Source organism: Nematolebias whitei, chromosome 10 (assembly GCF_014905685.2).
Source record: "Nematolebias whitei isolate Nwh7 chromosome 10, NemWhi1, whole genome shotgun sequence".
NCBI classification, from domain to species: Eukaryota; Metazoa; Chordata; class Actinopteri; order Cyprinodontiformes; family Rivulidae; genus Nematolebias; species Nematolebias whitei.
In genome coordinates, this window is record NC_056507.1 from 16,097,609 (window position 1) to 16,124,619 (window position 27,011).

Genomic DNA, 27,011 nt, shown 5'->3' on the forward strand with positions numbered 1-27,011 from the left:
ACATGAGGTGCGAATGACAATAAAGAAACTCTGACTCTGATATAATATATATATATATATATATATATATATATATATATATATATATATATATATATATATATACACACACACACATATATATGTATATATACATATATATACTACTACTTGTACTTGTATTACTAGGGGCGGCTGTGGTTGAGTGGTTAGAGCAGTCGTCCTCCAATGCAAGAGTTGGGGGTTCGAATCCACCAGCAGTCACATGCCGAAGTGTCTCTGAATAAGACACTGAACCTCTCGTTGCCTGCGATGTGTGTCCCATCAGTGTATGAATGTGATAAAACAATGATTAGTCTCTTTAGAATGATTTGTTCAATTAGCGTTGTAGAGGTCTAGTAGAGTGCTGTATGAATGGGTAAATGAGGACACAGGTTGTAGTGTAAAGTGCTTTGAGTATCTCTATAAGATAGAAAGGCATTATATAAGTATAGTCCATTTACTTGTACTTCTATTCCTACTTCACGGTTTTTCACTTATCTCGGGGCTTCAGGGTACGGATCCCCCGCCATAAACGAAGGACTACTGTATTATTATTATTATTATTATTGTGCAGTGTTGGTAGTTCATTTCTGGGAAGTCATTAAGGATTTGTGGTTGTGTAAATGAAAGGATTAGCAGTAACTATAATATAGATTTAATCTGAATGATAAAGAAGAAAACCTGACTGGCAGGGAGAGATGTGTCCGATCTCCTCAGGCTCTATGTGGAGACTGTTGGCAGCAGGCACCTCTTGCACTATTGCAGTTTTAATCTTGCCTGCTGCTCCCAACACACCCCACACTCTCAGACGACATGTTAACATGCTAATTTATTGTGCATGTGTAAACACACGCAGAAGAGGCTTGTGAATAAGTCATCTGCATTCACGTTTGATTTCGCGCGTCGACACCCAACACGAGCTGACCTGAAGTCTGGTTTGTAACAAGAGCCAAGCGCCAAAACAAAGAATTAAACTTGGTCTCACCAATACAAATCTGCTGAGCGTCGAACGTCTTGCAGCTGTTATTGGAAGGTCGAGGGAAGTCGGGTGAAGAGGGGTTGACGACGCTCGGCCCGGTGCCCCACAGGATGAGAGTGAACTGACTCAACACACCTAAAAGAATAAATAAAGAAAATAAAAGTCAGCAGAGCACAGGGAGGCAAAGATGTGGAGGGAAACATCAATTTAGCCCTTCTCAGTGTGAGGAAAAACTGTCTGAGCAGCTATAAAGACGTAACAGAGGAAACAAGAGATGTGAGCATGTGAACATAACTGAAGGACACCAGCAGAGGACAATAAGTTCTCTCATCGGATCACTTTCTGCATCTCTAAGCAAATTAAGTTACAGCAAACTTCATGACCAATCGTTTCCTTTTGAGCAAAAATGTAGCACAAAACTATGAAATAATCAAAAAAATAAAAAACACGACCAAAAAGATTGGTGGATATTTTTTCTTGCAGCAGGAGCCAACTGTTAATCTAGTTGTGCCTGTACAAGCTTCTCCCCTGGGTGGTGAAAATATTACAAACTGTGCCATTAGAGGAGGAATGAGAGAGAAACTGAAAAGAGGCTATCTGGTGAAGCGTGAAAGTATGCAGAAAGACTCAGAGAGGGGGCAGTTAATAGCATCACCAGTGTGCTTTCAACATAATCTGCCCAGAATGAACAATTAACGGCGATGAGCGGGGGTTACCGTAGTCTTGTTCATTCACTGCCACATTTTCTACTTCTAGTGTCCACTCTCCCTGAGGATCCTCGTCCCAGGAGTGGGTGGTCATAAAGGCCCAGTCATTGAACCCTTCTGAGGAATAGTCATTGGGTCTAAAGAAGAGAAGAGCAGAAGAAACTGCGTGTCTGTTGTTTTCTTTGTGCGCTTTTCTCAGAGAGAATGCCTGTGGGAGCATCTGTGTACAAAAAGAATTGAAGAGCACACATATTGTTTGTCTCTGTGTGCCACAAAGACACAGAAGGGGGGGGGGGGGATTTACATTAAGGGCTCGGCTGCTGGCTTGGCTTGTTTTATTGTGTACCTTGGGAACAGCAGGGTGGAACGTGTGCCCAGTGGGCTGATGAGATGAATGGCCAATTTTCCTCTCTGGTTGTGGGAAAGAGTGAGGCGAGCCTGAACGTGCTCCAGAGATCTGACATACTCCGGTTGTCCCCAGCAGGCATCCACGCTTTTGCTGAACACCAGCTTGTTTCCGATGTCTCTGCAGGTTTGAAGAGTGGAAGGGAGAGTGGTTAATGTTGTGTGGCTGCAGAAACAGACAAACAATCGCGCTGTGCTAAGATTCAAAGAGACCTCCCTGGCCTTGAGAACTATTCTCTGATATGCTATCAGGCTTAGAGGAGGGGGTGGGAATTATGGAGTAGCTAGTGCTTGTAATAAAACCAAAACCCGCTGCTATTTACACACAAACACAGATTCAAGACGTCCTTCTAACCTGGATTCTGTAAGCATGGTGTGAACACACTGGTGCTGCGGCCCCACTGTTGTCCAGTTCTGTGCCAGCACCACCATGGCACCTGCATCCAGGAGACCATACCCGTACGAATGACTCACTGAGGGGCCGGGGGGGAGAGTTGGAGTGACAAGGAGATAAATGCATGTTGTTAGAAGCTAACCACAGACAATCTTCTCTGCTTTAACCTGAGCGTTCAATCATAAATCTTTCTAAAGCACTCCGCTCTGCAGCCTTTCCTAAAGCCAAACTAAATTCACATTTTCTGCTGCCATCATAAACATTTAGTGCCTTTTTTAAGGATCAAGATTAAGATGAAAGATCTTTATAGAGATCTGAACTGGTCCCTTCCGTCTCAGCGTGCTGATGGGTGTGTGCGTTTGATTGACAGCTGCTGGCAGGAGAATAAGAGACAAAGTAAACAAACTTCTCCCGGAGCTCTAGAAGACACGGGCAGAGAGTGTGTTGCTGGCACACCACACAGAAAGTCATTTGTAAGGCCTGGAAGTGTACACGCAGTTGAAAGTGTTGGAGCTGAGCTGTAAATATGCCACAGAGCCCGACACAGGCAGCGCAGTTTACTTGGACTTGTTTGGTGACTTCTTCCACAAGGTACACTGGGAAACATTACAGGTGTTTATACAGCTGTAAATTCCACAGGGAGCAAAGTATGTGTGAAAGTTGATCCAGGTGGTTTCTGGGACTTGAAGCCATTTCTAAATTGCCCAAAAACTGATAGGTGACTTTTTTGGTATTTACAAAACCTATTAATAACTGCATTCTTAAAGCATTTAGTCCTATACTCGTATAGGAGTAAGACATTTGTAATGAAGGACATCTGCACAGTTGCAGAACTGTTCATTTGTGCATTTTCTAAATGCAAAGAACATCTCTGTACTCTTGACTTTGAGAAAAGACTTAATGGCTCTGCTGTTTAACGGTTAGCGTAAGTAATGCTATTACTGTTTTATTCAAATACAGTTTAGCCAACCACGTTATTTTCTGAATGGCAGCATTGAAATAAATTCTGTAGCAAAGCAAGAGTCTGATATGAAGCCTTTGACTACAAACTATCATTGGTTTCTGATTGAGAACACAAGATGTGATCTGAGAGCTCCTTTAAATTTAAGGAAGGTTCTGCAAAGCCTTTTCTAACATTTTTTTTTTTAAATTCATCCATTTGCACGCACACGCACACTGATTTTTGTGGAGCTGCCAAACCAAGTACTGGGTTGCACAGGAACACTTTGGCGTAAAGAGAGGCTGCAGATTGAACTGACAAACTTGGCTCTACCTCCTGAGACACAGCTGACACAGATCTGTATGATATTGCAGAAAAAAAATCTGTCATTTATTATCAGATGGGCTAAAATAACTGTAATGTGTTGGCTTTGCAGATGGTAATTACTGTATGAAGTCAACCAGCCTGTTGGGATAATGATAAACAAAACAATGATTTTTTTCTTTGTAAAGAAATGACATTCACATGATATAAAACTTCATGGTGTAATAAAATCACTGTACTCAGACTTGAGATATACATATAATACCCTACTATATGATACCGTCTGGGATTGATTTAGATTAGTGAGGATACGCCGTCTCTACCTCTGCGCCCCACTCCGTTAGTCTTCCAGTCTCCGGCGACGAGGTGCCTGGGTTGGGACTTTCTCACCACCAGGTGCTGCATGTCCCTCCAGGTTAGATTCATACTGGACAAACACGAGAAGCAGAGCAATATAACTGCATTGATTTTCTGTCATGTAATGGCTGAAGGTAATAATTTCTACATTATGCACATTATGAGGAAAGTCAGGTTTTGCTGACCTCGATGATACAATAATACAGCTGAGGAAATCTGAGGAGCTGTGGGACATGGAAAAGGTCACGAGACTGTAGACACACCTGAAATGTAATCAATCTCAGCATATGCACTGAGGTCGACTATACACTTATGAAATATTATACTGAGACATAGAGTAGATGTGCTGGGCAATCATAACAAAGCAAGGGACTCACAAAGGTTTCAACATCGACCTAAAATACCAGCATTAAAAGAAACTGCATAACCTACTGTGCTCAGAGGTCAAAGGAAACGATAACTCCAGAGAATGGTGTCCATTCTTTGCTGCAAAGCAAGTTTCTAATAAGGTCTGAGACTTGGGGGTTAGGGTCACTTTCCACAAAGTTAGAGAACTTGTAAAAATACTTTTCCTCATTAGAATTTATCAAGAGACTCAGTTGAGAGCTTCCATTAGCATAAAAGGTGCAGCTATTGAATCACTCCAGTCAGCCCTTCAGAGGAGTTTTCTTTTCTTTTTTCCCCATTTAGAAACTACTATAACCGTGTCCCCACTTAGTTATGAGGTCCCTCAAGGCTCAGTTTTAGGGCCTATTACCATTTTTCTTATCATCGTCCAATCTATTTGCTCAGTGCAGAGGTCTTGTAATGTGGGTTCAAGCTCAGGTTGCGTCAGGATGGGCATTCTGCGTAAAACAAATAGCCAAAAACTTTCCTACAAGTTCCCTCGCTGTGGCGACCCCTAAAGAAAGGAGCAGCCGAAAAAAATCTTACTTTTAACTAAAGACCAGGCTTGCTTCTGTTCAGGCCTTGTTAAAGTGTCTATAAGTTTTACAAACATGAACTTTCATGCACGTACTAAACCTGAACAAAAACAGCTTTTCATAATGTAAGTGTTTTCGGCTGCTCCCTTCTTCAAGGGTTGCCACAGTGAGCAAACTCACATGAAAGATTGGGCAATTTGTTTTACGCCAGATGCCCTTCCTGACGCAAGCTGGGCTTGAACCTGCAACCTCAGGATTACAAGATCACAACACTGACCACCGAGCAACCACAGCCCTTATTTTTTGATAATGTAAACTCCTACGATTTTGTTTATGCTCCATTGCATTCTTAGTGTCACTCATTTGCCAGGAAACTTTGTGTGATCTTTCACTGTACCTTTGACTTTTATAGCAACTGTCTCTGTTGTAAATGGTAAATGGACTGTACTTGTATATCGCATTTCTATCTGATCAAGATACTCAAAGCTCTTTACACTATAATCTGTGCCCTCATTTACCCATTAATACAGCACTTTACTATATCTCTACAAAGAAAAATAAGCGCTTTATCACATTCATACATCGATGGGACACACATCGGAGGCAATGAGGGGTTCAGTATCTGGCCCAGGGACACTTAAGCATGTGACTGCGGGTGAAGTGGAAACCCCAACTCTCCATCGGAGGACAATGCCCCTGTCTGTTGTCTAGACTATCTTTCAAACTAGGGTCTAACTACTGTTACATGAATGAGAAAGAATTTAGGATCCAGTTTAAAATTGTATTTCTTGTTGTTAAGTGTCTTCAGGTTGTTTCTGTGAGTAGCGAGTCGGCCTTCTGTCCTAAAACATTTGATTGTTAATCATGATGATTGATTATTTTGGACAGATGGGTCATTTTGCATGTGTTAAAAGCCTGCTTCTACAGGAGGTTGGCTTGAAACACAGCAATGAAGGCTACTTATAGGACAGATCTGGTTGGCAGGCCGCAGACTGATGAAGTCTTCCGGATGGAAGACGAAACGTTTCTCCCTTAAAGAAACTGGTCCAGATGAAATGATTTAACCTTTTTTTTGTTCTCATGATATGACACCAGATTTTTGCCCAAATGTTTGCATGCTCATCCTCCAACCAGATAGGTCCACACATGAACTTCTCTCGGATCAAAAAACAGGAGGCGACAGAACCTCTTCTGTAGTGACACCTAATTTGTGGAGTTGCCCATCTTTGAAAATTAGAACTGCACAGCGCTTCGATCATTTTAAATCACTGCTGTAATTTAAACATATTTCTTCTTACTGGGTTTTAGTCCTAGTTGAACAGAATATATTGCTTTTATTGTACAAACCATTTACTAAAAGTTTTATTTGATGATATTTTTATTGCACTTTATACTCATTGATAATGCTCTGTGACCACTATGTTCACACTTTGTACAGAACTTAAGTCACCTAAAGCTGTTCTTTAGTGTGACCGTGTTGTTATGACGCTGCTAGAAAAATTCTTCAGTGGGTTTCAATAATCAAACCACGAACCACAGAGAGCGCAACACCAGTCGACAGAAATAGAAATGCAGAATTTCATCGAGGCGCATCACCTCCGCCCCCTTCCGCATTCTCGTCTCACATCCTCTCATGTGTTATTAATGGACAAGATCCCACCGATCCACTCGATGTCACATCAGCCAAGAGTGAGGGGGAGGGGGGACGATAGAATGGTAAAACAGCAGAAAGCCAAAACCTTCTACCTATTAAACAAATCCATCTCTGTGAGTTTCACTGTAATCTCACCATCTGATAAACTAGCTGCTGTGTTATTACTGCTGCCTGTCAGGATAGGAGCCTGCTGAGATGCTGCTCGCTGGAAAATACTGACTGATAACTGATAGTCTACTGTGAAAACCTGAGCTCTGCTAGTTACTGCCCATCTCTTATGATATCAGAGCTGACAGAGCTGAGATAAGCTGAGGAGGCTGGGGATACATACCTTCACTGTAAAGCACTGCAGGATAGGATTTGACACCTGTCATAACTAATATGGACATGAGAATTATGCAAAGTGGAGCACAGCTGACTGATGAGACCGACTTAACACATGCGAGATACCAAGTGAAGATACCTAAATGATGGGAACACATTAGAGCAGCTCACAGAATCGTAGACACCTGGAGTCCTGTGCGAGCGATAATGAGAGCAGTTCTGGAGTAAGAAATCTTCACTGCCAGCCCTACAGGTATTCAAATATCTGTTTGGGCTGCAGCTGCTGATTTATCTTGCTAATTGTGTGATTATCAAAAGCTTAATTTGCTGTAGAAAGAATTTCTGCAGGGATTTAGTCCAACGTTGTTTCCCAGAGGTGTCTGTATATTTTCAGATGTGAGTGCGTGCACCTCCCAGGAGCACACAGTGAAGCACGATAATAAATATTACCACATTGATAGTAAAAAAAAAAAAAAAAAAACCTTAAACATTTTACATTCCAACTTTTAAATGGTTGTAACAGGATAATTTGACATTGGTTGAAAAAAAACTACTGTAATTAAAAAATAACAACAATTTAATTTATTATGGAAAAGCGCTTTGTTGGCATAAATCCAATGGGCAATTAAAAAAAAAAAAAAAAAAAGTTAAATTGTTAGAAGTGTCATTCCCACTCACTTTGCCTCCAGAGCCAGAGCGATGATCCCAGCAGCCAGCGGGGCAGAAGCAGATGTTCCTGTGTGAGAATCAGTGCATTTCTGCCTCAGGTCTGTGGTCACCTACAAGACAAGGAAAGAAGAGAGAATTGGACATAAATACAGAAGGAGACATGCAGTTAATATGATACATTGAGTTTTCCATTTGAACACGATTTCATGGAGAGAAGGGCTGTGTCTTAAGACAGGAGACAAATGTGAGCTTTCCCTGCAGCTATCCGAGCAGGAAGAAGAACGAGGAGGAGGGAATCATTTGGTAGTTTCAGCCTCAGGTCTGTGGACGCCTGCCAAAGGGTCACAAGCAGGACAGTGAAAGTCAGCCAAGTCGTCCCAGCCGGGTCAGATGGTGGTGAGACGGAGGATGTTAGTTCTCCGTGTACGTCTCTGCTCCTGCTGCCTGTCAGTGTCGGGAAGCTAATGAGGCCTGTCTGGGTCATGATGAGGACACATCAGAGATGACAGAGGGGCCCAAAGCAAGGCTGGCTGTGAAGGTTAGGGATGCAGCCTCTGTTTGCAACTTCATGCCCTGACAGATTGGGGTGATAATGATTTCCAGCTAAACATGCCTGAGTGTCAGAGTTGTAAACAAATGGTGAGAGGAGGCGTCTGAACAGAGCTGGTTTTAGTTCACATCTATTTAATGCTCTCATAACAAGTTGGTTTATAAGTAATAATAAAAAAATAAAAAGTTTTTCTTAATGTGTTGCTGTGATTTTTGGGTTTGTTTATATGTGTAGAGGTTTGATTTAGACTGCTAAATAAAGTTTATTTATTATTTATTTTTTTTAATCTATTTTGAAAATTTATAAAATACAGTAGTCCCTCGTTTATCGCGGGGATCCGTACCCTGAAGACCAGAGATAAGTGAAAAGCCGCCAAGTAGAAATAGTAGTAAGTAGTAGTTTATTTTATTATTTATACAGATATACATTAAGGTGTTTTTACTCTTGCAATGTTCTAAACAATGTTTCAAAACTCTAAACGCTCTAAAAGAGCACAGAATGTCATGATTTCAGCTCCCTGCCTCCTATGCTCTCAGCCACCTGCAAGTGCTCTTGGCCACGCCCACTTCTACGCTCTGCATGCTGAACAGCTGATCAGCTGCAGCAGGAAGTTTATCCTGCAGCAGTATGGGCTACACAAAGCTGCAGGAGGAAGCTTTTTCTGCTGCACTGAGCTGCACACAGGTGCTAAATAATTTTAAATAATTTATTTTAAATAAAAATTAAATTCCGATTGTGCGGCTCATCCATCAGTCAGTCAATTGTGCGTCATGTCCAATCTTATTTTGAAAAACCGCGATAGAGCGAATCCGCGATAAACGAACCGCGAAGTAGCGAGGGACTAATGTACAATTTAAGAAGAAGATAGCTAAAAGGTAAAAATGAATATTAGCTACAGTCTAGTATTTATAATGCGTGTTCCATTTGGAAATAACAGCCAAAGCACTTTGTTGCATCTTGATGTTATTGGAGAATCCAAGTTTTCCAAATTTTAAATGTTTTAATTGCATTTTATTCTGGTAAAAAAAAAAAAAAAAAAAAAAACAAAAAAAAAAAAAAAAACGAGCAATTAGTGAATACTGTATTTTTTAGTATCTTAATGGTAATGCATTAATTTTAGAAAGCAGCAACATTTTATTATTTCTTTATACAGATACCACAATTTAAAACAGCAGAGGTCAACCAGAGCAACTCTGCTTAATTAGAGAAAGTGGTATTTATTTAATGAGGTTTTCCTACGGCTTCCAGCTGCAAAAATTTGTTTTCTCAAGAGACAACGGGTCAAAATCTCTACGCTAAATCATCTATTTCTGAATTCATGCTGATTTTTTTCCACAAATCCTGGACTTTAACTGTAGCAATCATCACAAAACATCACAGTGATTGTAAATACTAGTGTTGAACAAAGACTAAATGGGATGAAATCAATATTCTTACAAATAACCGCCTTCTACTGCTAAAGCAACAATATGAATTTAGTGCTGCTTTATAAAAAAATATTAAAAACAACTTTTAATTTTACTTGCTTTGATGAAGTGAATTTGTTTGCCTGCAGCATTGCTCTGGTGTATTTCCTTCAGAACAGCAGGTTCATGGTTGTTTTGTGTTGTTTGTGTCCCTGAGGCGAGGCTTTCATCAGCTGACAACCAGCTTAGAAGAGGCATGAGGCATTTTCGGTGTTTGTCCGCTTCCCTTGTTGCACGCATCAGACGCTTTGATACTTTGAAAGTTTGATGCTTATTTTTGACACGACAGACAAAAGACTAATTTAACGATACACTAGGAAAAGCTTTAAGGATGTACCACTACAGATGTTTTGTACCCTTTGACATACTGATGCACAGAGTGTAAAAATACAGTTGCGATCTCAACAACAGTTTTATAAATTTCGAAAATGTCTGCACTCACTATCTGTTTCTCTCCTGGGTTTCCAGAGCTGAATGTAGTGGCGAGCGTAGAGGAGCAGGGCTCGCTGTACCATGGCACGTTGCCTGACTCCGTGGTGCTGCTGATGGACAGGGTGTAAATGCTGTTGGTGTAGCCGTCACAGTTGCAGCTGTCCTGTTCTCGGCCACCGTTGCCCGAGGCCCAGACAAAAATAGAGCCCAGTCCGCTGCGTCCCTGTGCAATAACATGAATATCTTCACGTAAGACCAGACGAAGCAGAGAAAGAGTCTGACCGACGCTCACTGATGCGCGAGGACCAGCCTTTGACAAAGATGCTCGTCTCACTGCTTAAACGACTTATTTATGCGCTTTCTTTCAGAAACACTGAACCGCTGTAACCACAGATCTTGTTAATACATCACTGTGTCGGGAGGGACATCAGACAGCAAATGTAATTACCATAATTATTCAAACTGAATTTGAGGGCAAATAAATGACGAGATGATGTTTGACAGTAAAAATACAAACACATGCACAACTGTTTTACATGCAACATACATTTAGTCAGTTGTCAACAACAGGTTAGTGAAGCTGTGGGAGGGTTACCACATGTCAGATGGATTTTCACCAATCACTTCTGTACCAAAAGCTTACGCCGTCTCAGAAACACCACTATGATTAGATAGCTGTCGTTGTTGCGAGCCATGCAAACACTTGTTTCGTGCGCTAGTCTCCAGATGATTGAATTACTATGAGTCTTTATTTGCAAGAGAGCCACAGAAATCAATGGATTGCTTTTACTCGGTACAAAACAAAAGCCATCATATTGAAGACAATTTAGTTTTAAATTTCGTTTCATCCTCTCGTGTTTCTTTACTGAAGGCAAAGGATTTTCTTCCTACACTTTCTGACTTTCCTGCATCCTAAAATACTGCTGATTGTAGCCTGAAGACTGCTGACCAGCTCTTGCTGACTGCCCCTGAGGCTGTGCTGAAGACAAAAACAGAAGACATCAGGGCATCTGCTGTCGGGCTCCGCAGCTCAGAAGCTTCAGGGGTTGAAGAACGCCTTCAGCGTCTTTTTGTGAAGGTTGCACAGGCTTAGGTTCTTCCTGTACAGATTCTCTATTTTTTTCCTTTGTCAAGACACCGTCATCTCTATTTTTAATCTTAATTTACGGTTTAATTTTCTGTTGATTATTTATTACATCTTGCCATTCCCAAATCAATGGAGCAATTAAAGTTAAATCTTCCATCAATGTGTGAACAGACCAACTGGAGCAGGGTAATTTTCACAATATTAAAGATTAATGCTAAAACGATCTTCTTCCAAATGCAGTTTAGACTAAAAGCTTGGATAACATATTTCTTTCGAAGGACAAAAATACAAATAACAAGCACAATCAATCAAAAACTAATATAGGGGGAACAATGATGAGTCATAAAATTTCACTCAAAACACACAAACAAGCCACACAATCCCCCCCAACAAAAACAAACAACAAAAACCAAGCCTATCATTACAAGATATAATTTCTGTCTTGTTATTGGGATATTTACTACCTTTATCACTGTTGTTGTGATGCCGTTTTCTCTGGCACACTTAATCAGTGAAATGTTAAGCTCGTAAGTCTTCAAAGGGACCCTAATTGGACCTTAAAGACAGATTTTAAATGAGCTGGTACAGAGTGTTTTATACGGATTATCTGTTCAATTTTCCTAATTGATTCTTACACCCCTGTCTCAGAAAATGATCTTGTTTTAGAAGAGGGGATAAATGTGTTTTTGCTGAGTGTGTGATGTTTGAATCGAACCTGAAGCCGTACACAACACTCCTAAACCGTCCGGCTCAATTTACGACCCGGTGCTGCCGGTGCTGTGGGTTTACAGAAGAACACTTCAGTGCCAAGTGTTATCTCGCTGCTGGGAGAACACACGCTAAACCAGAAAGGTCCTGTTGTCTCGCTGTCAGGCAATTCTTCTTCACTATCACACCATGATATGTGGAGCAGATCACATTTGGGGATGTGGGATATGAGTCATTCTGTGGCACAGAAAATTTGCAGTTTCATTCATTTACATGCCAATTACTGCTGCCTTCTGCATCAGACTGCTGCCGTTTCTATTTTTTAAATCTCATTTTTATCATTTAGCTGCAATGCCTTTGATGCAGCACGCTGACACATGAGGGATGGCAGCATTAAACTTCGGGAATATGCCAGAAATCTTTTAGGTCTATTTCTACTTGAGCTTAAAGAAAAAGTTAATTGGCAATTAAAAAAAAAAATCACCTTGAGTTTGTCCTTTTCCACTGGACTTCTCAAACACTCTTCATTACATGCATCCATGAAATGATTCATGAGAGAAAAATGAGCTGGTCCTAACTTGTATAACAAGAATACTTGAATATTCCTTAACACCAAAATTTTCAACAGCCTCTTTTTGCTGACGGTAGTAACTTTTCTATGCGTTTATTTAGTTTCAAAGAAATATCTTGATGCATTTAAAAACTCTTATTTGCTTTCAGAGGTTACTGCTGAAGTCTGCTCCCGGTTGTTTTTTGTCTTCTATCCTAGCTTGTGGACAAATTCAACATTTCAATTCTCCAACCAGACATTTCAATAATTTATCTTTCCAGAAAGTAATTGCACAGGGATCACCAAGGGGACCGATGTTAACGTGTTAACTCAAAATAACTTGCATTTTAAACTCAACTTTGATTTATTTTTTTTAAATTATTGAGCTTTAAGATAGTTTCCATGTAATCTCCATTTATTCTTAGCACAGCTAAATAGCAAAATTATCATTTATTTAACATTTAGGTAGTTAAAAAGTGACTAAGCATCTCTCATTGTGATTCATTACTTGAAATTAATGGTCTCTATTTGCTACTAATATTTTAAATATAAAACCAGATTAGTTTCCAAGAAAAATGGAATGCCATGTGAAATGGGTACCATTCTAAAACCAGAATGCTTTGCAAGTCGTTTAAAGCCCAGCTGTAAGCAACATGATGAAACATCTGTAAAGGGTCTTCTATATTTTTTAAAATAAAAACCAGAGTTTCATGAGGTGAAAACAGATCAGCAAACACCCGCCTGTGTTGATTTATTCTAAGCCTCGCAAAACCAGCACTAACATAGAACATGTTTACTACTGTGTTACATCACCTTTTATTTTAATGACACCCTGTGAGCTTCAGGGAGCTGAGAAGACCAAATGCTGCATGTCACAGCCCTCTGCAGCTTCTTCACCTGCCTCGGCACTGAATAAATGTGTAGTTCACGATGCAAATTAGGCTGTTTAAAAGCACGTTTGGATGGATTCCTTTACAAGCCTTCCCTTCAGGACTCCCTTTGCCTGCCCTGACTTATTGGACCTGTGTGTTAGAACCGTGGTCAAATTCAGCATGCCAGCCGATCATCTTGTTGCCTTTACAAACATATTCAAATCGTCATTCAGCTGCGTCTGTGATTTAACATGAACAGTTCCCCCTCTAAACTTAGAGGTGCATTTAGCTTGTAGCTTGTGATCATAATTGGTTGTTTTTTGTCCTGCGTTGTGTAAGTGCTCCATGATAGGACTATTTGTCATGTGAGACCTAATTGCCTTTTAATCATGCTTTGTTTGAAAAACACAAGGAAGTGTCACGCGCATTGTTCTTGCAAGCAATTATTACACTGCCTACACACAGACCTATTGCATTTGTGACATAAAGACCATTCTGTTTTATCTTGGTTACTGGTGGGTCAAAGGCCCAACGCTGTACTGAAGTCCATGAAAGGTATTCATAATTGTCAGATTAATGCAAACAATCAAAATAGACACACTGCTGTGCACATGGGTGCACATAAAGCTTCATTACAAACTTAGGTGGTGAGATGTGCAGGTTTTTTAATGAAAATAAGCAAAAACTGCGCTGAAAGAAAGTTCTTCAGTAAAGATATTGGCCTAGCAACTCTAGTATATACCCCGAGACAAAGTTTTTATAAAATAATAGTCTATAAAGTCCAGAGTAGTTGATCATATAAGTTTAACTGTTACAGGACAGAAAACATTTGACAACTTCACCTACTGATTTTACTGTCTAACAGGACTATTCAACTGGTGGCCCACGGACCACTTCCGGCCCGTGGGTGACTTCAATCCGGCCCACATCATAAAAAAAAATAATAGTAATTTTTTGGGGGCTTCTGGGTTTGGGTTCTGTTTATTGCATTTATGATTCAATGCAATAAAATAAACAAATGTAAAAAGATCATTGTAAACTTTATTTATTTACATGATGATTTTAATCGCTGGATGTCCGGCCCCCGAGCTGTTGACTTTCAGAAACTGTGGCCCCCTGAGCAGTTTTGCTGAATAGCCCTGGTCTAAACACTTATTCACCTCCAGGTTGTTTCATACATTTGTTCCTGTCCTGCTTGTCTTCTGCCATCCAGTTACTGTGCATGCATGGAAATCCAAAGTCCAAAACAAATAATGCATTCAGTCTATAGTGCCAATCGTGCAATGTCAAAGTTTTTTAAAATGTTATTTTTAAAGAAACATAGATTTAGGGACCTGGTTATGTATTTGTGTTTGCTTAGGTAGTGAAGTTAAAAAGGGTTTTCTTTTCTTTTATCTCTTAGTAAAATGAGATTTAGTATTTTATGCTAAACTTTTCTCCAGAAATTTGTTGAATAAATTCATAACCTCTTGTATCTGTATTCATAACCTCCTGTCCTGTATCCTTATATTTTGTTTATTCAAGCAAGTTTTGCTTTTGAAAAGGAAAAATACCTTCTTGTTTTTCATCTGACTGAACGTTATGTTCAGATTCTTAAGACGTGTCTTCACATTCTTGCTTAAAATAAGACATTTCAGCAGCTCAACTGCCTACATGTCCTTTGTCATATTTTTCTTTCAATGTGCAAAGAATAATTTTAGTGGACAACAGATTCAGATTAAAGACAGAACAGTTTAGTACCTGGACTCTTAGTGAGCCAAGAAGTAAATATTTACTTTAATGTTTTAAATGTACTGTGTAAGGTGGAGTTTTAACTTTCTTTGGTGGATTCAGGGACAACTTGTCTGACAGTTGTTGTTAAATAATCCCAAGATCATGTAGTTTTCATCAGCAGAACCGTGTTGGCCTCTAATTCAATTCAGTTTATTTATATAGCGCCAAATCACAACAAAGTTGTCTCAGGGCACTTTACAGGAACATTCCCATACATAGAAAAGACAATTAGTAAATTTCTCTATCTAAATACATGGAGAATTCATTCATCCATTTTCTGCTTATCCGGGGTCGGGTCGTGAGGGTAGCAGCCTAAGTAGGGCGGCTCAGACTTCCCTCTCCCCAGTCACTTGGGCCAGCTCCTCCGGAGGAATCCCAAGGCGTTCCCAGGCCAGATGAGAAACATCATGTCCTGGGTCTTCCTCTGGGTCTCCTCCCAGTGGGACATGTCCAGAACACCTCACCAGGGAGGCGTCCAGGAGGCATCCTAACCAGATGCCCGAGCCACCTCAACTGGCTCCTCTCGACGTGGCAAATTCAATGACTCAATACTGTTTTTCAGCAATTTCACTTATTTCCCCAGACTTCTTTAATGATGTAAAGTACTAAAGATAAAATTAATAAATTCTTTGCCATTTTACATTTTCAAGTGTTGAACTAATTTCCATAATAATTACCTACTTTCCGTTTTTACTTCTTGAATTGATATTTTTTAGAACCTAATCACGGCACATACTTTCTGTCAGCTGACTTAGATTGGTTTCTATATTTTACAAGACATATTTTTCCAAGTTATATCAGTATTTGTTGTCACGGTTTCAACTTAAAAAGAAACTGCATAATAAAAGAAACAATTATTTTAGTATAAAATAACAACATCAAAAAAAGAAAAGACAAGGGGTTGTCAAAGTCAGAGTATATTTTCTAACTAACCTTGGTTATTCCTTGGAGAAAAGCTTCCTTGGCCAGTTTGGCAGGGCCGTCCAGAGACTTGCCGTCGTCCTCTGGGCCCCAGCTGGCACTGTAAATGTGGATGTGCTGGGGGTTGAGACTAAGAGAATGAGCCTCCACAACATCCGTCACCTCCCCGTCCAGCATGCGAACTCCTGGTAAATGAACAGAAAGCACGGAGCAGATAAAGGCACCAAACTGGAGCTTTGAATGAAGAATGACAGAATGAACATGAGTGTGTTGACAGATAAAAACAAAAGGAACACAACAGAGAACAAAATCCAACAGCAAGAGATGACAAATGAAGAACTATAGAAAACAATTTGAAAGAAATGATTAAGAACTAATGCTCAAAATTATCAAGAAAATGAACCAGAAACCAGGAGACAAAAAGGGTTTACTGGAAAAAACACTTCACAACATTCAGGTTTTAATGAACGAGTCAGCAAAGTGTTACCAGCAAATTCTGCTTTAATGGACATAAACACAGTTTTGCCCTCACATGAACAAGAGTCCTGCTGTTTGGTAAACTAAAGAAGGCAGTTTCTTGCCCCCCACGATGATACAGAGATATAGAAGGGATAAGCGGACAGATCCGACCAAACTGCATCCACACAGAAACAAGCTGGGGTTTTATAGAACCTCCAACAGAGCAGCGTGTCCACAGGGTAGCACTAAATGTCACTTTTCATGACACCTGAACGCAGCGCTGTCTGTGCCTTTGAAGTTCGCAGCCTCAGATCACTTCTCCCAACATTAATGGCTGCAGAAAGGCATGAAATACACCTCCCTCAAATAAAGTCCATTACTGGGCGAGAACCCGCGGACATCAGAGGTAACATTATGAACAACGGCGTTCACATTAGGACGTTTTTTAGACAAAGTAAGCCGGCAGGGATGCTGACAAGGCAGTAATTACTCTGTAGGAGAATCGGTGAAGCACGAGCTTGAATACTGAACAGCCTGTAAAAAACGTAAATGGGAAACATAAAATGCAATGTTTGTTCAATGATCTTTATGCAAAAGCTTTAGCAGTAATGATGATTAGTGTCGTAACAATTCCCATCAACTTCCTGCAGCTTGACAATTTCTTATTAAGACACAGCGGTGGGAGCTTCCTGCAGCTACGGTGAGTCACAGGTGACACTCTGAGGTGTGTGTGTGTGTGTGTGTGTGTGTGCAGATGGAAGCCATGTAGGGTTAGGGTTTCAACACACATCACTAATCATCATTACCCTGCAAGGACACACACATTTTAGTATTTGGGCCAATATAACCACTTCTCTCACATGTAAACACACACACACACACACACACCATGAGCATTTGGCAGGAAATCACAGCTGTTTATAAACAATCCACTGACCCCGTGACGCGAACAGATTCGCTGAGGAGTAATTTATGAGATCAGGGCCAACATGCGGCTCAGTCGGGAGATGAATGGTAATGAAGACAAAGAAGGGGAGTTATGAGTAACATCTGTGGACGGGACTGCTCAGGGCTCCACAGGCTCCACTGAGCCTTGTTGGCAGCCACCGCGGCATTGACAGATTGCTAGTTGACAAAAGTTACTAAAAGCCACCTTGGAATACTCAATAAGATGCAAAATTTTACTGCTAAACAATTTTGAGGCATAACTTCTGATTGATATGAATCCTCTCTCATGCAGATCAGAGCCTGCTGACGGGTTTATCACTCTTTAAACAAGAATCAGCTCTGAGAGTCTGAGGAACCTCTTGGGCAGGTAATTTGATAATGAGCACTGAAATGTGAAGACTCTTTTCTCGACACCAGCCAAAATTTAGCATCCTGCATTTTGATGCGTGAGGAACTCAGATAAACACTTAAAAAATTGAACTTGCTTTTAATCTAATTACTGAAATAAAAGGCTGAAGAGCCAAACAAGGCTGAGTCATACAAGGAACTGATTTAAAATAAATCAGATTCACCTTGTTGTTTATAATACTATGAAATCAACATGTTCCTCTGCACTGTTAGTGATCAAACACCATATGTTTAAGTCAACGTTTTCAGTAACACAGCATATATTTAGAAATAGAAAAATGAGCATTTCCGGTAAAAATGCAGTGTGAACACTTATTGCTGAATGGTTTTGCAGAAAGCTGCTGAAGAAGCTGAAACTAAGCTGTCAATTTTCAGTCGCTGACCTGTCGCTACTTCTTTAACGTGAACAGTTGAAAATGTAGCCAAAAATAGCTAAATGAGTGGCAGAAACACTAGCAAACAGGAAGAAAAAACTAACTTAAGAGCAAAAAGCAATGAAATGTTAGCAAAAAAGCAGGAAAAATGCTAGCTTAAAGTCAGAAGTCGTAAAATGCTAGCAAATAGGAGAAAACTACTTGAGAGTCAAAAGCAGCTAAATGCCAACAAAAATGCAGAAAATGCTAGTTTAGAGCCAAAAGTGGCAAAGTGTTAGCAAAAAAACATGAAAGAGCTAGCTTAGTGTTAGAAGTAACAAAATGCTAAGCTATCTTAAGAGGTAGATGTCTGGCAGGTGTTAAGGAGCATAAAAAATGTGGTATTAGCTGAAACAGCAAAAATAAGCAGGAACACTGATAAACAGTAGTTGAAAAGGCAAAAAAAAAAAAGCTGAAATAAGCTGAAAGGAGTATTAAAAACTGAGATTAGCAGAAAGATGTTAGAAGAAGCACAAAAAAGCTGAAGTTAGCAGAAAGAAGCTGACAGGAGCACAAAAATAGCAGGAAAAAAAAAACCTTGAAATTAGCTGTAAGTAGCTGAAGAATGCTAAAATGGACACAAATAAGCTGAAGAAAGCAGAAGCTTGTAAACAGATCAAAGTGTTTGAAGGACGTGAAGTGAGGTCAATTCATTTTCAATGAAAAAAAAAAGGGCAGATAAAGCTAAATATTTCAAAAAGCTAAAGTTGCACCACTACTAAAATCCATAGCAGGAGTGTCCTGAATGAGCTGAACGTTTAGAAATATGAAGTAGCACAAAAACTACGGAATGAGTTAAGTGCAGAAAAACACAAGGGATACTTAATATAACAATAAAAATAAAGATAAACAGGAAAACAACAGTGAATGCTTAATAAGCAGTCACATAATTAAACTAAAGTAGAATGGTCGATAAAGCAAGCTTCTATTTACAGTCTTGGTTAATTCACAATTTACATAGTCTACCAAAAAAAAAAAAAAAAAAAAAAAAAAAAAAAAAAAAAAGCAACAGCTCATCATTAGCTGGTCCTTTCAGCAACTCCAAATCAAAGAATATTCACTACACACAACTGCAGAGATTCTGCAGAACAGTCACAAACACTCCCACAGTCAGTAAATGCTCGTCTGTGGTGCATAAAGTCACATTAAGGATACTGCCTTCAAACACTATCACTGTAATTAATAAAATGTGAAGATAAAGCTACAGTAAAGCTGTCATTATGACGCAAGAGTCAAATTAAATGAGCTCAAGCAGAATGAAATTACCTTCCATGTTAATTAATATAAATTTAAAGTTTATTGTGCATATTATTCCTAATTTATTCATATAAAACAAATTTAAATGAATTATATAGCAATCACTCGTGCTTAATTAAAAATATAAATGGAATGCTTTCACTTGCCTCCAATTCTTGCATTATAGGCTACACCAACACCACACACTCCATTGCTGGCTGCAGCTGCGACTTCTCCTGCACACCGAGTCCCATGTCTGTAAAGAAGAATAATTGAAGTCCATGAAAAGAGAATAATAAAAGTAAGATCAAAATGATAAATGAATAAATCCCCACATAAATAAAAGGAATGCTAAATAGAGTCATTAAAAATGAATCGGCGTAAATCCCTGAACTGTGCAGTTTTTAGGCAGAACTGCAGCTGAAGTGGTGCTAAAAAGCCACCAGAGATGAGAGACAAATATTGACCCATTGGTTCTTTTCTAACTACAGCACTCTCCTTTCTGCAGCGGTAACTATGGGGTGGGGTGTGTGTGTGTGTGTGTGTGTGGGGGGGACTTTGAACAGCACAGAGCTAGCACTTTTGTGCTGAACATAAGTATCAAGGCATCAAGGACACAAGGCATTTCGTTTTCAGCCAACACAATGACACCAACGACTAAAAACTTCGCTGCTCTGCAATAAACTGAAGAGGTTCTAGAAACGGCAACAAATGTCTCAATTATATGGAAAAAAAAAATTACAGGGCACAAGACAAACTGAATTGGATTTTTCATATACAGCAACTGTAAAACATTTCTAATCAGTCTACACAGCTACAGATTACTTTCTATCAAGGTTGTACAAGTTTTAGAGATTTACAAAGACATTTTAGTATGTTTTATGCTTTGTTGCTATAGTAGAAGCTAGTTCCTAGAAATAGGTGAAGTTTTATTGTTTGAGAAATAGAAATAGTAAATTTTCTAGATATAGTGAAGGTGAGCAACGTTTGCTTCAACAGTTTTAACAATTAAAAAACACGCCTTACAAATAGATTTATCATTTGACAGAATACTGTAGTTTTATATATATATATATATATATATATAAAAAAGTTTAAGTTCAACATCCATCCATCCATCATCTTATCCGTTACTTCTTTTTCTGGTTGCGGGGGTCACTGGTGCCCAGGGCTTAATTTGTAAACTGATCAATGCTGGAATGCAAATGGTGGGCGGGCCGGTGAGAAGCGGGGAAGTGTAGGGAGCTTGTGGGTCCTCCTCCCCCTTACATTTTTGAATAAAGTAGATGCTATTTCCTGTATTTTGGTATGGCCTATTTTAACGGGTTGTTAAACATCTAGGTTTACCTATGTAGCAGTAAGGGTTATTTAATAGTTAAAATTCGTTATGAATTTTATTTTGAAGGGGGCACCACTCTCGGCTCTGAGAGAACTCTGAAGGACTGAAAATCAATTCAGATTATTATTTAATTACCTCGAATTACCCTTTTACACCGTGAGTTCTTTTATATGAAGGATTCAGATGTAATGCAATTTTGTGATGTTTATTTGAATATATGTGATAAAACAACTGTTGGAAATTATTTCTGACAAATGAAGGCTTTGTTCACAGCTGGGGTTAGATGGAAATTAAATGACCGTCAAAATCACTGGTTAGCATGGATTAACAGATAAATGAAATTATTCTATATGCTTAATCAAACCAGAAATAAGATGCAATGTGGAACAATTTTGTTATTTCATCAGGGCAGATTAATTATGAAATTTTACTAAAAGAAATACGTTTTATCGTTCAATAGTTAAAATTTGGTCTGAAATTTAAAGAAAAATAATTACTGAACTGAGTTAAACTAATATGGTTAAAAATTGAATTCTTGAACACCAGAGTCAGCCGTCAGTACAGGTCAGCTTTCCTACCAGAAGTCGTCTTCGCAGGCCGCCGAAGATACCAGATATTAGACTCTTTCTGCTCAGATGGTCTGGTGATGTGAAGTTGTAAATTCCTTCACATTCCTGACATCAAGCCGATGAGTTGGTCACTGGCTCTAGTGGTCAACCGGAGCGTCTTCTGGAGTTCTGGACAGCTGTGGTTAACTCTTTGATGAAAACTGCAGGTGTTTTGATTGCTGAAAAGGATTCTATCAAACTTTGCCCAAAGTTGAAGCTAATTTTCTCCTTGGAAGTCTTCTGAAGATTGTGTCTTAGAACTTCTATCTCCTCTTCGGGAGGGGTTCATCACTCCATCATTTTTCTTCTCCTCTGCTCTCTTTTCTCTTTGTAAACAAATGACCACGCCTCTGATTTGAAAGAGGTAGTCGACCCGAACCAATCAAAATGAAAGGGCTGAACCCTTATCTACTAAATAAAGTATTATTTTAATCTGCTCTGTTGAAAAAGTCATCAAATAAAATCATTTAAGACACTTATCAACTTTAAATGAGGTTAAACAATACAAACATTTTGTCAACCTTATAAACAGAAAACTAGTTTGTAAACTTTTGGCCTACACAGGTTATTGTCAGCTGTAAGGAAACAACAAGGCAGTTATTTAGTTATACCCAATTAAATACTTATTTAATTACAAAAACAGTATTACTTCTTCTAAAACATGAATAAAAAGTCTGTCCGTTTTCTTGCATGCTAGAAATGGGACCTAAGTGTCAAAGTTGGAATTCCTTTGAACAGAGAAGAAGCTTTCTGTTATTTATGATTGTTGATGGGATAGTCTGAGGGAGGCTGGTACAAGTGGATACCAGGACATCCTGGAGTGATCTGTGTTAACTCAAACGTCCATTTTGTGGGGTTCACAGAAAGGGTGTTCCAATATTATTCAGATTTATGGATCCTTGGGTTATCTTACAAACCATAAAAGTCTTCTTTTGACACTTTCCAGAGTTGGAGACGCTGAAAACAAACTTTAAACTGTCCCAGGTTCTGAAGTGGGGGTGGGGTGGGATGTCTCAGTTGTCCAAGGGATGAAGAGTTTCCCTTTTTTTTTTCTTTTTCAGAAACATCTTTACAGAATGAACTGCTCAGTCACAGAAATAAAAGTCTGTTACAAAATCACATTCAGGGACGCAGGTATATCTCTACACCTACATTTGCAAACACTTGATTGAATTACTATTTTAGAGAGCAACAAAAGGTTGTGTGTGAATAGAGCAGCTCCGATGCTGTCAAGCGTCCTACCCCCTCATCCTCAAGCACACGTCATGTTTCTGAGTCGAACTCTTCTCTGCTGAATTCATTCCTGCACATTGTTGATCCTGCTGCTCCAATCTCAATAAATTACGACTGCCTTCTTGTTTGTCCAACTAACGACAATCCATCCATCCATTTATTTATTTTAAGTAAGTAAATTGGACTGTCTTTTCAACATTTTGATTGCTGTTATTTTGACAAATTAGTGCCGTTGTTTTGATGCGTGATTAATGTGAATAATACACAAACATTTCTCTCGTAGCATTTTTTTAACTGTACCTAAGCTTTTTAATTTATGTCTGAAACATATGCGTGAGTTCACATCAGCAGTTGTTCGTGCTGTGTAGCGCTGTATTGAGACGTTCCTGTGTGTTGTATGGCAAGCCAAGTGGCCCATTAATAGCCACTTTGACCACATGTCTGACAATTAATGGGCCACCTAGCTTGCCATATAAATGAAGACATTTCATCCCCACAGGACATGCCGTCTGCGTCTCTGCCAGGCAGGAGTGTGTTCGCGAGCTGGTGCACCTGGTGCAGCTGTAATATCCACTCCACAGACTTCGCAACATCTCCTCTCTTTGTATTCTTTTTTTATATAAATAATCAAAATAAAAAGGTGCAATGACTTTAGACTTTTAGGGGCAGAGATTTGAGTTGCAAACAGTTGCCGGAACGCACCAGGTCAAAATGAGAGAGTTCTCGAATCTTGTTCCAGCAAGATCCGGCTCAAATTAAGCACTGCTGGTGCCCATATGCAGCAGTCACTGTGCGAGAGGTGGGGGACAACCTGGACATGTCTCCAGCCCATCAGAGGGCCACATAGAGACAAACGAGACAAACAACCATTCACTCTCTCACTCACACCTAGGGACAATTTATTTACCAATCAGCCTAACATGCATGTTTGTGGTCTGTGGGAGGAAACTGGAGTACATGGAGAAAACCCACGCATGCACGGAGAGAACATGCAAACTACCTAGAAAGACCCCTGGCCGGGATTTGATCCAGCGTCCTACTCGCTGAGAGGCGGCAGCTCCACCAACTGTACCACTGTGCCACTTAAGTTCAACAGCGACCATCAATTTTAAACAAGTCTGCTCATGCACTTCCATGCACTGGTTCTTTTCTGAGAAGTAATTATGTGTGTTGTAAGTAATATGATGAGACACTACAACTAAAATATTTAAAAATCCCTTGTTAAACACAAGTACTTCGGGGGGTTCTTTCGTGTTCTACTTGAGCTATGAGAGAAAATATTGTAAATCTTTTCTCTTGCGAGTCATATTTACAGGAGAAGCCCTCGTCTCATCAGAAATAACTGAAACAAACACCTAAACTACCTGTCAAAAACTATTTTTTACCTTCACAAAGAGTGGCCACAGGCCAGCTGAAATGAAAAATGTATTATTGATGTACTTAAATTATTCATGGTCTTTCATTAAATCTTTCAACCTTGAGTTTCAGAGATCAAACAGGTTTTTCTATAGAGCATTATTCAGTTGTCAAGTTCACTGAGACTTCACAAACAAAAACACCTCTCCAATCCTAAAAACCTACAGCAGAACCTCCACAACTCCGCATGATTCCACAAACCCGACAGGGTCATTGGTGAAATGGATTTGTTCTGTTTCACTGGCGTTTGGGCTCGAAGGGGTGTGATCAAACTGCAAATGGATGAAGCACAATGAAAGTTTGGCATTTAACACAGGTCATTAAGATAACTTCCTGATTGCAGTGCAGATATCTGATTAGAGAGTGGGTTGCACATCCATTTCTGAGGTATGCTCGGTGAATGTTATCGGAACAAAGCAATTTACATCAACAGTGCTGTTTTAGACGAGCCAAGAAATTAGAATCTTTTCAGACGAGCCCAAAAAAATTACGTCCGTCTTTGTTCTCCAAACCTCCCTGATGATGAGGCAGAGGACACATTTTCACAGGGTCACAGAATTACCTCCAGCTGGAATCCTGATTAGATTGCTCGGCCCCGTGTTATATTATCAACCTCTGAACTTTAAAATCTTTAAACAGAGGATCTTTTGCTTTACTCCTAATTTCTGTTCCAACCATTTTTGGGTTATAAATGCAAGAAGACATTATGCATAAAGAAAGAAAATTTTGAAAGAACCCCCACCCACTTTTAAAACCTTTTGTATTATGACGTGGCCTATCAACAAGAACAAGAACTAAAATGGTTTTACACAAGCAATCAACTTGTCTGACGAAGCTTATTTTTCACTGACACATATGTCCTTACACAAGGACCTCAGCACATTTGGCAGGGCGTAATACCTCACAGAAGCAATTAAAAGCTTAACACTTCTAACAAGAGGTCAAATGTTTTACCACTTGCTAATTTCATACTGCATTAATATCAGCATTTGATGGCGATTTGACATTGCTGCTGAAAAAAAAAACTATGAACTCATGGGAAAAAAATATGTTAGATGGAGAGGTCATTTCTTAGCAGCTCTTTCAAGAAGACGAAGCAGAAGAAGTAGGGTTTATTATTTTTTTTATGGCAGAATGGTGGCACAAATGGTAAAGCTGCTGACTCCCAGTGAGCAGGTTACCCTGGTTCAAATCCCGGTCCGGGGGCTTTTCTGGGTGGAGTTTGCATGTTCTCTCCGTGCACGCATGGGTTTTCTCCGGGTACAGTAGTCCCTCCTTTATCGCGGGGGATCCATACCCTGAAGACTCGCGATAAGTGAAAAACTGCGAAGTAGGAATAGTAGTACAAGTAGTAAGTAGAAGTTTATTTTAGTATTTATATAAATACAAAGGCGTTTTAAACCTGCCCACTTCTCCGCTCTGCATGCTGAACATCTGATCAGCTGGTCAACTGCAGCAGAAAGTTTATCCTGCAGCAGTAAAGGCTGCACAAAGCTGCAGGAGGTGCTAAATAATTTAAAACATTTTATTTTAAATAAAAATTACATGCCGATTGTGCGGCTCATCCATCAATCAGACAATTGTGTGTCATGTCCAATCTTATTTTGAAAAATCACGATAGAGCGAATCCGCGATAAACGAACCACGAAGTAGCGATGGACTACTGTACTCCATAACTCTGAATTGGCTCTAGGTGTGAGTGAGAGAGTGAATAGTTGTCTTTCTCTATGTGTCCCTGTGATGGACTGGAGACCTGTCCAGGGTGTACCCCGCCTCTCACACAGTGATGGTTGGACATGGGCACCAGTGACCCCTGCGACCCAAAAAGGAAAAATCTGGTAAAAGATAATGAATGGACGAGTGGATGGAAAATAAAAGAAGCCTAATAAATAGTTCAGAAAAAAAACATCAAAATTCAGATTGTGCACAAGGAAACATTTGTAAAACAACAAAATGTAGCAAACTCCTCAGTTGTGGTTTGACAAGGTCTATACAAATTGTTATTTTGTTTTTTAACCACGGGGCGTTTCTGTGTACATGTGAGGTGGTAATCAGACCTTTCAGTGGCTACCCATTGTTCATTGTTTAATCAAAGCCTCAATGAAGCACAGACCTGCCCACTCATTACGTCTTAGCTCACAACTGCACGTCTGACAAATTTCTGACTTGCTTTACAAGCTTGTCCTCACAAATCAGCCTTTATTATGCGCGGAGCAGTCCAAAGTGGGCGTTAAACGGTGACTGTTGATCAGTTAAAGCATGAAACACCGAGTTGTAAATCCATTTGTATTACAGTCACTATGCACGTTTCCACATTACAAAAATTTAAAGAGAAAACCTAATATCTATGGTAGACGCAAGGGTTATTGATGGGAATTGTTTTCTTGTGATAGTGTTTATATTGAGCTTTCTCCTTTAATATAGGAGAGGACCACTTCTACACATCAGTCGCTGCTTTCATGCAAAAAGAGACAGCTTCCTTTGTTAGAACTGAGAGAATGACATAAAATGAATAAATTCAGCTTTCTCTTTTTCACTTGCAGTGCTGCAAATTTCATTGCAGGGTGAAACTACCAATAAAAATAAAGACCTATTTCAAAAGGAGCACATACTGTTTTGGCATTATTTATTACAGGCCAAAAAGCCTGCAGCCTTCGACAAAAGCCAGGATTGCACAGTCAGTAGTGCGACCAGCCAGGTAGCTTGGCCCAGAAAAAAATGCAGGCTTTCAAAAGCCATTCGAATTTATGATTTAATAGAACTGCAAATAGAAGCTTCATGTGTCAAATGTCAACAACTATTATTAAAACAATAATACCATTGATCACGTTATGAGAAAAATTGTGCAATAGTTGGAGATCTAACTATGTGTTGTGAATGTCTCACAACTATGAC

General features: G+C 39.5%; 1 protein-coding gene across 1 annotated transcript in view; it reads right to left on the reverse strand.

The window, feature by feature from the left end:
• furinb (furin (paired basic amino acid cleaving enzyme) b) overlaps positions 1-27,011 on the reverse strand; it is a 94,757-nt gene that overhangs the window by 2,844 nt on the left and 64,902 nt on the right. The window contains exons 6-14 of the mRNA XM_037682716.1: positions 19,688-19,776; positions 16,069-16,241; positions 10,156-10,368; positions 7,707-7,807; positions 4,094-4,197; positions 2,468-2,585; positions 2,054-2,233; positions 1,717-1,844; positions 1,007-1,135 (exon numbers count right to left, since the gene is read on the reverse strand). Coding sequence (XP_037538644.1) covers positions 1,007-1,135; positions 1,717-1,844; positions 2,054-2,233; positions 2,468-2,585; positions 4,094-4,197; positions 7,707-7,807; positions 10,156-10,368; positions 16,069-16,241; positions 19,688-19,776 — 1,235 coding nt within the window. The remainder of the gene's footprint in view (positions 1-1,006; positions 1,136-1,716; positions 1,845-2,053; positions 2,234-2,467; positions 2,586-4,093; positions 4,198-7,706; positions 7,808-10,155; positions 10,369-16,068; positions 16,242-19,687; positions 19,777-27,011) is intronic.